The following is a 12,484-nucleotide window of genomic DNA, read 5'->3' on the forward strand; positions in this document are numbered from 1 at the left end:
GATCTTATTTTCCCAGGTATTATAGATAAATTATCAATTATTTAATGTTTAACCATCTTCTCGATCCTGTTAAGCTGTGTATGTCTGAATTGTGCCTCTGTCTAATAACTTGCTTTTGATTCTGGCCAGTCTTTGGTGACCAACTTTGAATGACCTACTTTCTATTTTTAGATGTTACATGACCTTGACCACTGCCCTCCACTTACACAGAGGAGGCAGCCCCAAGGGGCCTGCAGGGACAGGAAAGACAGAGACAACCAAGGATTTGGGCAAATCCCTGGGAAACTACGTCATTGTGGTGAACTGCTCAGAGGGCCTGGATTACAAGTCTATGGGGAGGATGTTCTCTGGATTAGCTCAGGTATAGTTTGTAATTAACTGCTCCCAGGGTCTGGACTACAAGTAATAGACTTATCAGAAAAAACAGTCTTTGTATATGTATTCCACAATCTGTCCATATTTTGATCAGGTTTATGAGTATTATTGACCTATGCTGTATATGCCACATTTATTTACCTTCACAGACTGGAGCCTGGGGCTGTTTTGATGAGTTCAACCGTATCAACATTGAGGTGTTGTCAGTGGTGGCGCAGCAGATTCTCTCCATCTTGTCTGCCCTGGCGGCGGCCTCCAGGAGGTTTGTGTTTGAGGGAAGAGAAATCAACCTGCAGTGGTCTTGTGGCATCTTTATTACCATGAATCCAGGTAGGGAAACTGCTGTCTTAACACTGACTGAAAGTGATTTGTTCTTAATGTGGCAAATAATGTCAGAAGCACTTTATAAGATACTTTTTTTGGAAACCACAAACATTTATTTTAATGAAAAAACATTCAGAATAACTTTTCTCAACCTATAGATCCAAATATTTAGATCAAAGCTGTTAATGAAATTATGAAATTCAGTAAGGTACCATAAACTTGAAAGTGATTTATTAATTCTCCACTTCTGTCTCCAGGTTATGCTGGTCGTACAGAGCTACCAGACAACTTGAAATCCATGTTCCGGCCCATCTCTATGGTAGTCCCTGACTCCAACCTCATTGCTGAGATCACACTGTTTGGAGAGGGATTTAACAACACCAAGGTAATAAACTGGGTTAAAAGTGACAGAGTGATCCAAGTATTGAAAGGTCATCAATAGAAATGGATAATTTATTTGTGATAACCTTCCTTAATGTACTGTGAATACAGGTTATATTATATTATTGTGCAGATGTGCTAAACTTATAAAAAATGATAATGATAAATTATGACAAAATATGTAAATAAAAAAGTAAATAAATGAACAAATAAATAAATCTACTTCCTCACAGGTCTCTGTCTCTGTACAGTCTAACTGTCCAACATATTTCTATAGTTTAAGTTTGGATGTTTCCTATACATGTTCCCGTTATTTCTGTTCCCTACAGGTGCTGGCTAAGAAGGTGTTCACTCTGTATAGTTTGGCAGTTCAGCAGCTGTCCAAGCAGGACCATTATGACTTTGGTCTCAGAGCTCTGGTCTCTGTGCTGAGATATGCTGGGAGAAAGAAGAGATCTAACCCCAACATGCCTGATGAAGAGGTAAGGTCAAAGTAGAAGGTCATGAATATGTGTCAAGGTCATTTGCTGAGGTCAAGGCCATCTATGTGCATAGATTAAGTTCTATAAACAGTGCTAAGTTTAAAAGAATCCTGGTATGCCTTATGGAGCCTTTGTCAAATACATGTCTCAAATGTCCAACATATACAAATCTCTCAAACTTTCAAGAATGTTCATACCACTTTGCCATTGAGTATGATGTATTTCAAATTACCATATGTTTCATATCAAATATATAATGAAGTGCTGTATTTTTGTGATATTTTTAAAGGGAGGTTGTAATTTTGTTTCCAGCTTCTGTTGCTGTCTATGAAGGACATGAATGTGGCCAAGATGACAGCTGTAGACTTGCCTCTGTTCAATGGCATTGTGTCTGATCTGTTCCCTGGTGTAGACCTGCCAACCATTGATTACTCCAAGGTAATGTGACACAGGACCTCCTGTAGCTCATCCGGGGCTTCATTAATACTGTGAGAGTATTTTAGTATTTTGGTATCACAGTATTGGCCTAGCTGACATGACCAGACAGCTGGCATGCTGAATATTATATTAAAGCATCTTTTTTATGTGTAAGATTTAAAAAAAAGAGGAAGAGCACATTGTTTTGATTGAAGTCTGTTATAAAATGCCAGACTTGACTAAGATTCACCAAAAAAAGTGCTTGGTCTTCTCAGTAGACTCGATCAGGAAAGTGTTCTTAGGATTGTGTCCACTTTGGATTTATAAAGAAGTAAAAGATTGAAAAAAGACTAATCTCCTCTCCCTTCATCAGATGAAGACTGCCATAGAGGAGGAGCTGCGTGCCTTTGGTCTCCAGACTATTCCTAACACCATCACCAAGGTGATCCAGCTCTACGAGACCAAGAACTCACGTCACTCTGTCATGATAGTTGGGAAGACGCTGTCTGGGAAGTCTGTGACCTGGAGAGTCCTGCAGGCAGCCATGGGGAGACTGCACAAAGCTGGAGACCCTGCATTTAATATGGTGAAGGTGAGTGTGTTAGGTGTGACTGAGTGTGCTGGGTGTGACATGGGTTTAATATGGTAATAGTTAGAGTGTTAGGTTTATGGTGTCAGCAAGCAGTGTGTGTGTAGGGTACTGATGATAAAACTAAGTTGCAAACTGAAAAGGCAAATTGACTAGGTTCATTGAACATTTCTGTATATGAATAGTATGACACAAATAGTACCATTGTGTCTGATGTATAAAAAAATTTGGATGGAATTTATCAGTTGAATACAGAAGGATACTCAACCTGTTATCTCACATATCATTCCAGGAATTCCCCATCAACCCCAAGGCTGTGTCACTAGGAGAGCTGTACGGAGAGTTTGACCTGAACACCAACGAGTGGGCGGATGGTGTGCTCTCTAGTGTGATGAGGACAACTTGTGCAGGTACAGGGATATACACTGTGTGTGTGTGTGTGTGTGTGTGTGTGTGTGTGTGTGTGTGTGTGTGTGTGTGTGTGTGTGTGTGTGTGTGTGTGTGTGCGTGTGTGAGTGCGAGTGTGCGCACTATTATACAATATAAGATGTCAAGTCATTACCGTACATAGATGAATCCAGTAGTGATAATAATAATAAGAATACAGCAGTCATATCAGAGCACATCAAGTGTAAGGTTTAAAAGAGTCTAATATGTCCTGTTGTTCCTTCACTGTTAGATGAGAAGCCAGAGGAGAAGTGGATTCTGTTTGATGGTCCTGTGGACACACTGTGGATTGAGAGCATGAACTCTGTGATGGATGACAACAAGATTCTCACCCTAATCAATGGAGAGCGAATTGGAATGCCAGAACAGGTCAGATAATTAACTCTGTGACATATCTTTTGCTTTTTGAGAATTCTTGATATATATTTAATATAAGTTACAAAAGGAAGGCCCTTAGGTTGAGAAAGAAGGGCAGGGGGAAATACTTATGCCTTTTTGGCAGGAAAATATCCAGTTTGAATTAAAATTTGATCTTGGTTCTATGCCATATCTCAAATTGGGTATATCAAGAAGGTAGAAAGGTCCACTTTTTCAGAAAAAGAACTTCCCTATGAAATTGCTGGCTATATGAAGCCCTGAAAGGACTCTGTTGTTGTGTATAAAACACTTAACACAAAACCATTTCCTACATGATGTTCATTATTATATTGTATTATTGTTGACTTCTATTCATACTAGTGCTTTTCCTCTCCTATAGGTGTCACTGCTGTTTGAGGTGGCTGACCTGTCTGTAGCCTCCCCAGCCACTGTGTCAAGGTGTGGCATGGTGTACTATGACTATGTAGACCTGGGCTGGAGACCTTATGTTGACTCCTGGCTGGATAAGAAACCAGATAAAACCATGGTGGAGGAACTGAAGAGACTGTTTGAGAAGTACATTGTCAAGATCATGGAATTTAAGAAACAGCAGTGTAAGGAGCTGATCCCCATTGCTGAGCTGAATGGAGTGATTTCACTGTGCAAGCTGTTTGATTGTATGGCCAAACCAGAACTAGGGGTAAGTAGACTAAGGAGATGATGGAAAACAAGAGGACTTGTTTAACTGGAGTATTTGAGCATGTGATTGGAAACAAAAGGAAGAAAATGTGTAGGATATGAAGTTGGTAGTACAAACCATATCTTTAGGTTTAACAGATAAAGTCATGCAATAGTTGTGTCTGTGACCTTCAGTGTGACTGATATTGATAATGGAATGATGACTTCAAATTTTCAATTTTTCCAGTGTGATCCCAGTGACCAGGAGAACTATGTCAGGATGATAGAGCTGTACTAGCAATTCCAATCTTGATATTAACAATGTAATAATTGACTTTAACCTTTCCCTATTTCCAGTGTGATCCCAGTGACCAGGAGAACTATGTCAGGATGATAGAGCTGTACTTCCAGTTCTGTATGATCTGGTCTATCATGGGTAGCGTGGACGAGGAGGGACGTAAGAGGATTGACAACTACTTCCGTGAGATGGAGGGCACATTCCCCAACAAGGACTCCATCTATGAGTACTTTGTGGACCCTAAGAGTAAGACGTGGGTCCACTGGGAGGAGAGACTGAGGAGTGGATGGAAGTATAACCCAAGGTAATGCTGAACTGTTGTCTGGTAGAACTCAGTTGAATTCTCTCTCTATATATATATATATATAGCTATTGCCATGTAAAACCTACAAGATAATCTTTTTCACAACAAAAAAGTCATAAAAGCAAATATGTCATCATGAAAAAAAGAAAAAAATACTTTAACTATAAAAAACTATAATTTCTCACTATTCCAGTGTACCGTTCTACAAGATCATTGTCCCCACAGTGGACACGGCCCGCTATAACTTCATTGTGTCATCTCTGATAGAGGCACAGCACCCTGTCACCTTGGTGGGACCTGTGGGGACAGGGAAGACCTCGGTGGTACAAAGTGTCCTGGCCAAACTGGACCCCAAGCTGTATAATGTGCTGATAGTGAACATGTCTGCACAGGTGAGGAAACAATATAGCTTTATAACTGGTCCTAAATGCTAATTTGAGGGTGTAAATTGGCATTTATGACCAGGTAGAGCCTCTGTGCTGCTTATCCAAACAATTTTGCAATGCTGATGTTAACACAATTATTTTATTCCATTCAGATTTTGTAATGTCAAATGTTATAAGTATCCTCTAAATTGGTCTTAAAAACATATTTGAGTACCCCTCTTTAACTTGATTGTGCAGACAAGTTTATAGTATATACATATTTTATGATCACAGACTCCGATAATTTCATTCTGTGATAAATTGAATGTGAAAATATGTAATAATTACTGTGCATGCATAATACATTATAAACACAGAGATAATTTCTTTCTGCAGACGTCCTCCAACAACGTCCAGGACATCATTGAGAGCCGTGTGGAGAAGCGGACTAAAGGCGTCTACGTCCCTATTGGTGGGAAGAAACTCCTGACTTTCATGGATGACCTTAACATGCCCGCCAAGGACCTGTTTGGCTCCCAGCCGCCGCTAGAGCTGATCAAGTTGTGGTTAGACTACGGGTTCTGGTACGACAGGCAGAAACAGACCGTCAAGTTTGTCAAGGTGAGAGATATTGCTTGTATTTTCAGTTATGCTGGTTTGTGCTTTGTTGATAACAGTTTCAGTGCTTAATGTCTAGAGTTACTTATTCATATAATGCAAGTTCCAAGCTTGTGAACCTTTTTTGTTTTGATGTTGTCTACAGGCAGACACAGAAAAAAAAAGATGGTATGATTAATCTGCAGACACAGAGGAACAGATATGATAATTTCAGATGAATGATATATACAGTGAGACATTCAGTGTATTACAGGTAAATAACTAATGCTGTTCTCCTACTTGTAGGACATGTTCCTGCTGACTGCCATGGGTCCCCCTGGTGGCGGCCGTACACAGATCTCCACCAGACTGCAGAGCAAGTTTAACCTGCTCAACATGACCTTCCCACAGGTAGGCATTTGATCCTGTTATGTCTAGTGCTGACATCTAGTGTTTGTTTATGTCTTGCTTTGTGACCATTGAATAGATATAGATGAAATTTGTCAGGCAGAGGATATACATTAATTTTAGAAGAAAATCATGTTTTGTTAGGATTCCCAGATAAAAGAAAAAAAACTGTTTGTTTTCTGTTTTGCTAGGACTCCCAGATCAAGCGTATCTTTGGCTCTATGATCAACCAGAAGCTACAAGACTTTGAGGAGGAGGTCAAGCCAATAGGAGACGTGGTCACTCAAGCCACCCTGGAGCTGTACCAGGCCATTGTTGGACGCTTCCTGCCCACTCCCACCAAAATACACTACCTGTTCAACCTGAGAGATATCTCCAAGGTAATGGAGAAAAAGTTTGCTTCAACCCCCCACCCACCATGTTTATCCCGCGAAGAAAATATCTTATAGGTGACCTATAGGACTCCTATAAGATATTTTGAATTTTGATTTTTTGTGTAGAATTTTAAACAGTTCTTTGTGTTTATGTTTTTCATACAAAAAATGATTGCTGCACATTATTATAATGTCATCTGTTGTTTTTCTAGGTTTTCCAGGGCATGCTGAGAGCCAATAAGAACTACCATGACACCAAGGCTGCCATCACTAGGTTATGGATCCATGAGTGCTTCAGGTGAGGTTGACAGCCATTGCTAAACCTGTTCAAGACCAGTTTTACTTTATGTACCCGTTGACATATGTTTACTCCATGCTTACAAGTTTGAGATTTAATGATTGGTATTTCCATTCCAGGGTATTCTCTGACCGTCTTGTGGATACATCTGACATGGAGGCTTTTATTGGCATGTTGAGTGACAAACTTGGGACACTGTTTGACACCACTTTCCATGGGATATGTCCCAGCAAACAGCCACCAATATTTGGTGAGGAATCCTTTCTTTTTTCTTCTCTGGGATTTAATGGGGAATGTTATGTTATTTATGGAAAGATATTAATCAGTCATTCTACAAAAAAGTAACTCTCTCACCAGTCTGCCATTACATTTGACCCCGCTCACCTCTAAACCCCTCTAAATCAAACTTGGTTTTATGCTTAGTCACAGGATTTTGGGCCATCTTGGATAAATCACAGCTGTAATTTAAAAACTTTTCCATGTGACTATAAGAACCCAATAAGTTTATTACCATGGCCAAGAAGTACTACTTCTCTTATTTTCTAATTACAAACTTCTCCAGGTGATTACATGAACCCAGACAATGTATACGAGGACATTGCAGACATAGGCAGTCTGAAGCACCACATGACAGAGATGTTGGAGGAGTATAATAACAGCCCAGGGGTCGTCCCCATGGACCTGGTGCTGTTCAGGGATGCTATAGAACATGGTCAGTGAGAACTTGAGATATTGAAACAGAAATTTGAAAATCATTAACTATAGTAAAAGGCTATAAGAGTTCAAGAGAAGCATTATTTTATATTTTTAGAGGGACATTTTACAGGTGTCAATAAATTGATAAGAAACGAATGAAATAGATGTATAACGTATATATTTGTATATTTCAGTGTCTAAGATAGTGCGTGTAATCCGCCAGCCCCTGGGGAACATGTTACTGATAGGTATAGGAGGCAGTGGAAGACAGAGTATGTCTAGACTGGCTGCCAGCATCTGTGAATACAAGACATTCCAGATTGAAGTGTCTAAACACTACAGAAAACAGGAGTTCAGGGATGGTAAGTTTTGCAGGTGAACTTAAGAGGGAAATGGGGTCATTTTTTATTCAAAATAATGCCAGTTTTGTGATTTATCGGCACACTGTCTCAAGAATGTGCTAGCCTAGGCATTTTTAAGTTCCATTTGTTAGGTTAATTCTAAATTAAAGATTGAGAGTCATAAGCATAAGATTCAATTTACCTTGTTCTCAGAGTCATAAACAACTGGAATTGCCTGTATCTCTGTCTGTATGAACCCACACTTACTCTTCCAGACTTGAAGCGCCTGTACTGGCAAGCAGGAGTAGAGAACAAGCCCACTGTGTTCCTGTTCACAGACACTCAGGTGGTGGAAGAGGGTTTCCTGGAGGACATCAACAACATCCTCAGCAGTGGAGAGGTGCCCAATCTCTACAAACCTGATGAGTTTGAGGAGGTCAGTGTTAGAGTCCTTTTTACCAGGGAAGCCCAGATATTCTGACATGCTGAAAACTTTTAAAACAGCCTTAACATTTGGGCAGGCAACTGTGAAAAATTTGCTTAATAAAATGATTTGTTCCCTGTCTGACAGTTAATTCAAAATGCCAATTTTTAACATTGTTTAATGTGCTTTGGACCCATTTAACACAATTTTCTACACTTCCTTGAAATATTTATCAACAGTTTCCAGCTGTCATGATATTACATAATGTGTTTAGAGGTCAGTATATGATGCTGTAAAAGATAAACAATGTACATGTATAGAGGTATATAATAAGTGCTTACTGACTATGATGTTGTTAAGTGTGCTTAGCTAGGCAGATGCTTATGTCTATTATCTATGTTGGTTTTGTAGGTCTTTTAAATGAAACTTCCCTAATTGTTTCAGGTGCGCACTGCTCTGGCTGACATAGCTAAGAAAGAAGGAATAGATGATACGCCGTCTAACATCTTCGCATTCCTCATTGATCGTGTGCGTGCTAATCTGCACGTGATTTTGTGCATGAGTCCAGTGGGAGAGCCTTTCAGGTAATGCATCTACACACATGCACACATATAAACACACACACACACACACAGACACATTGTGATATATGGATGCAAAGATACAATACTGTTCTAATAGTACAAAAGTCAATACACACCTCTCAAAATAAGATACCATTTGATATCTTCTGCAGTTGAAGATTCTGTGGCATTAATTTGCTGGTGTATAGATTATATATAGATATAGCTGAATGATACAGTACTGTGAATGATACTGAATCAGGTACGATGCCTTGACTGCATTGTAGCAGGTAGTATGTGGTGTTGATCATTATGGAACACTTAAAATCACACTTTGTTGGTGCATTTGTCTACAACAGAATCTTATCTATTAGTATCTGTATCTTACAGGAACCGTATCCGTATGTACCCAGCCTTTGTAAACTGTACCACCATTGATTGGTTCAGTGAGTGGCCGCTAGACGCACTGCTGGAGGTGGCCGGCAAGTACCTTGAGACGGTGGACCTGGGCGGAGAGGAAGGGGTGAGTGAACCATGGAATTCATCATACATTTTCTCTCTATTCTACCGAGAGTTTCAGATCCACCACTTGCCATCTTGTTCATTGTCTAATTTCCATATCTGCCTGCCTATGAGAACAGGGCCCCATTAATATGGAGATTAGTATATGAAGAAACTAGCAGTTCTTGGTGTGAGTCTGAAGGGACTCAGTACAGAACTGATGGCTTATGTGGAGGGATAATACTTGAGAAGAATTGAGAATAAAGTGGTTATGTTGTATGAATTAATATAATAATATGATCACATAAGACATACTCACTTTTCCATAAAGTAGAAGAGGTGGGATGTGGGGGGTTGGGGGGGGGGTACACTTTTTTTGTTTACCATCTTGCATAGTGTTTTGTTACATTATTCCACCATGTTGCAGCACATTACTTTAAATGTTTATATATATTGTAGAATAAATGAAATTAATGTTGCATCACTTCACCTAAATCTCTCACACTTATTGTAAAATATCAATGTTTTGTTTGAATACAAAGATCTAGCATAATTTCACCATGTTGTTGCCGTTCACATTAATGTTGTTAATGTTGCACTAACAATCACGCTATATTTGTTGTCAAAGTTGTAAAGAAGTCTGCTGTATACATATTTTGCAGCTGAGTGTCGTTGTTGTTAAATGTCATTGTTGTCATCTTTGTTGTAGTCTCCAAGCTTTATTCACACTTGTCACATTGCTCTCTTTTGCAGGAAAAAAGAGTGAGTCAAATAAAAATATTTTACAGAAATGCATGTAATCTGCATTGAGTTGCTGCATTCTTTAATCATAGTGCAGTAGATAGATAGGACTCATATAAGGATCACATATTTTCAGATTTTATAGAGATGTTCACTGAATTTCTGTCTAACTTGATTTACATTTATGTTCTTGGGAAAAATGTTCATTTGTAAAATTTCAATTAACTTTAGTTTCACTATGAGGTAATCTTATGAGATATCTTTGGGAATAAACCCTAAAATTTTAGATCATCATGTATACACCTGTGATGGGAAACTCAGTGAATATCTTTCTGAGTTGTAGATAGAATTTTTACTCTAGGATCCAACAGACAGAATAGTATGCATGTTAGATTTATGTATAATCCTGCTGCGGCATGCTAATGATTAGGATTAGGTAGAGTTTAGGTAGCATGTTTTTTACCAAAAATACAAGTTATTTTAATCAGTTTATAATCTGCATGATGCATGTCTCAACTGATTTGTTTCTATAAAAAAATATTGTTTTGTTCTATATTTTGTGATGGTTCAATATGGTTTGTGTGATGTACAATGCTCAAAACAAATCTGATCTATTACCAGGATTCCATGTGTATTAATTTGGATGATGTATTTGACCTATTTTGAATATCATAGTGAATATGTTTTATGATTCTTGTTTACTTGTGCTGTTGTTTGTGACAATTGTTATGTTTTTAGAATATGATGTGGAGTGATGTTTAGCGGTGAAGGGTTAAGAATAGAGCAGCTTATTTTCTTCAGTTGAAAATTTATTGAAAATGCATACCTTCAATATTTTAATGTCTATCTGAAGATACAGACATTCTATACAGATGTTGACATATTGGTGGTATACAACATTTTCAATATTTACTACTGACTGAAAAAAAAAATAACTGCTTGTTTTCTTAGTGCATAACAGCTGATGTAATTTATCTCTGGTGTAGGGTGTTCTTTATATTCTATGTAGACTAATATAGCAACTAAAGCTTATTACTACTACTAACTGGAACTACTTCCTGTATTGATGTAGATTCTATAGCTAGGTTATTGATTAGCTGGGGTTAAGAGGTGGTGGATAGCGCTTTTATAGAGATTTGAAGATAAAATAGCTGGTCAGGACATGACACAGTAGGGTTAGAAGTGTGGAGAGGAGAGTTCAGGCCTGTCTGTAGCCAGACATTTATACATGGGGGGTTCTTTTGTTAAAAAGGTAGATCTTTTTACTTTTTTTTTTTGTTGACCCAAATTTACGTTTGGCATAAAACCAAGGCAAAATTTAGATTCAGAGACTTTTCAACCAAAAGGGTCTTTTTATTCCCCCCCATACCCAGAACCCCCCTCACCCTAACCTTGACCCCACCCTTCCCCTTAACCCCATACCCTGACCCCCTCACCTTAACCTTGCTCCCACCCTTCCCCTTAACCCCATGCCCTGAACCCCCCTCACCCTAACCTTACCCCCACCCTTCCCCTTAACCCCATGCCCTGACCCCCCCCTCACCCTAACCTTGCCCCCACCCTTCCCCTTAACCCCATGCCCTGACCCCCCCTCCAGTTCTCCTAAACCTCTCCCCTGCCTACTGGCCTGATGTTTTGTCCTATAACTCTAAGTAACAATAGATTGGTTTTTGTGAATCATTCTGCATGTTTTCAGTATGGTATAATGTAAAGTGTGATTATGCATTAATATCATGATAGATTTCATGCATACGTCTTACATATAGATTATTTTCAATTTTGTGGTCCAGGTAAAAGGCAAATTCATCGAGAAAATGCTAAGTTTGAGAAAAGAATGCTTTCTAGTTGCACCTATGAACGTTGCACTCACTGCTTATTTTATACAAAAAGTATATAAAACATTAATGCTTATTGTGGAATTTTATTAATATTAGCAATGAAACAAGGCTTTGACTTACCACTAAGTACAATATTAAATTGCAAGAGACATCACACATGTCTGCTTACATGAAGTGTATACCATGCTGCCAGCTTACATGTAGTCTTTATCTATTGCTAGGACAAGCTCAAGCCCAGTCTAGCCAAGGTGTTTGCCATTATGCACAGGTCTGTCGCAGACTACAGCAAGAAGATGTTGAATGAGATGAAGAGGCACAACTATGTCACTCCTACCAACTACCTGGAGCTGGTGGCTGGATACAAGAAGTCAGTACCTTCACCTTAGACCACTGCGTATTTGTTGTAAAAAATTAAGCTGATTATTGATATAAAAAGTGTCGATCTGCTGATAATAAATCTTGAATAGCTGTGAGTATTTTGAGGTGTATAGATTCTCAATTTAACATATATTTATAAAATTTTCTCATTATATGCATTAATAAATGATTTTTTTTTTTTTTTGCAATCTTACTACAAATAGGAACCACACCAATGATTGTTACCCCTTATCTTTGAATTAGATAGGAAGAGAGTTTGACATCTTACCAAGCCCTCCTATTTTTTTTTATTTCCTGTTTAAACTTAC

The 12,484-nt window shown here is 38.6% G+C and overlaps 1 protein-coding gene across 3 annotated transcripts in view; it reads left to right on the top strand.

The window, feature by feature from the left end:
* The window catches only part of LOC106161428 (dynein axonemal heavy chain 2-like), a 45,119-nt gene that overhangs the window by 18,062 nt on the left and 14,573 nt on the right, over nt 1–12,484 (top strand). For all 3 annotated transcript variants that reach the window (XM_086996695.1, XM_086996696.1, XM_086996697.1), the window contains exons 36-57: nt 172–361; nt 525–705; nt 957–1,084; nt 1,410–1,562; nt 1,875–2,000; nt 2,353–2,571; nt 2,861–2,978; nt 3,248–3,384; nt 3,773–4,072; nt 4,408–4,652; nt 4,846–5,044; nt 5,414–5,638; nt 5,921–6,025; nt 6,214–6,402; nt 6,609–6,694; nt 6,814–6,944; nt 7,257–7,406; nt 7,585–7,752; nt 8,007–8,167; nt 8,600–8,739; nt 9,109–9,241; nt 12,020–12,165. In XM_086996695.1, the coding sequence (XP_086852821.1) occupies nt 172–361; nt 525–705; nt 957–1,084; nt 1,410–1,562; nt 1,875–2,000; nt 2,353–2,571; nt 2,861–2,978; nt 3,248–3,384; nt 3,773–4,072; nt 4,408–4,652; nt 4,846–5,044; nt 5,414–5,638; nt 5,921–6,025; nt 6,214–6,402; nt 6,609–6,694; nt 6,814–6,944; nt 7,257–7,406; nt 7,585–7,752; nt 8,007–8,167; nt 8,600–8,739; nt 9,109–9,241; nt 12,020–12,165 (3,630 nt within the window). The remainder of the gene's footprint in view (nt 1–171; nt 362–524; nt 706–956; nt 1,085–1,409; nt 1,563–1,874; nt 2,001–2,352; nt 2,572–2,860; nt 2,979–3,247; nt 3,385–3,772; nt 4,073–4,407; nt 4,653–4,845; nt 5,045–5,413; nt 5,639–5,920; nt 6,026–6,213; nt 6,403–6,608; nt 6,695–6,813; nt 6,945–7,256; nt 7,407–7,584; nt 7,753–8,006; nt 8,168–8,599; nt 8,740–9,108; nt 9,242–12,019; nt 12,166–12,484) is intronic.

Source organism: Lingula anatina, chromosome 10 (assembly GCF_051362555.1).
Source record: "Lingula anatina isolate TDL-2025a chromosome 10, LinAna3.0, whole genome shotgun sequence".
Classification (NCBI taxonomy): domain Eukaryota; kingdom Metazoa; phylum Brachiopoda; class Lingulata; order Lingulida; family Lingulidae; genus Lingula; species Lingula anatina.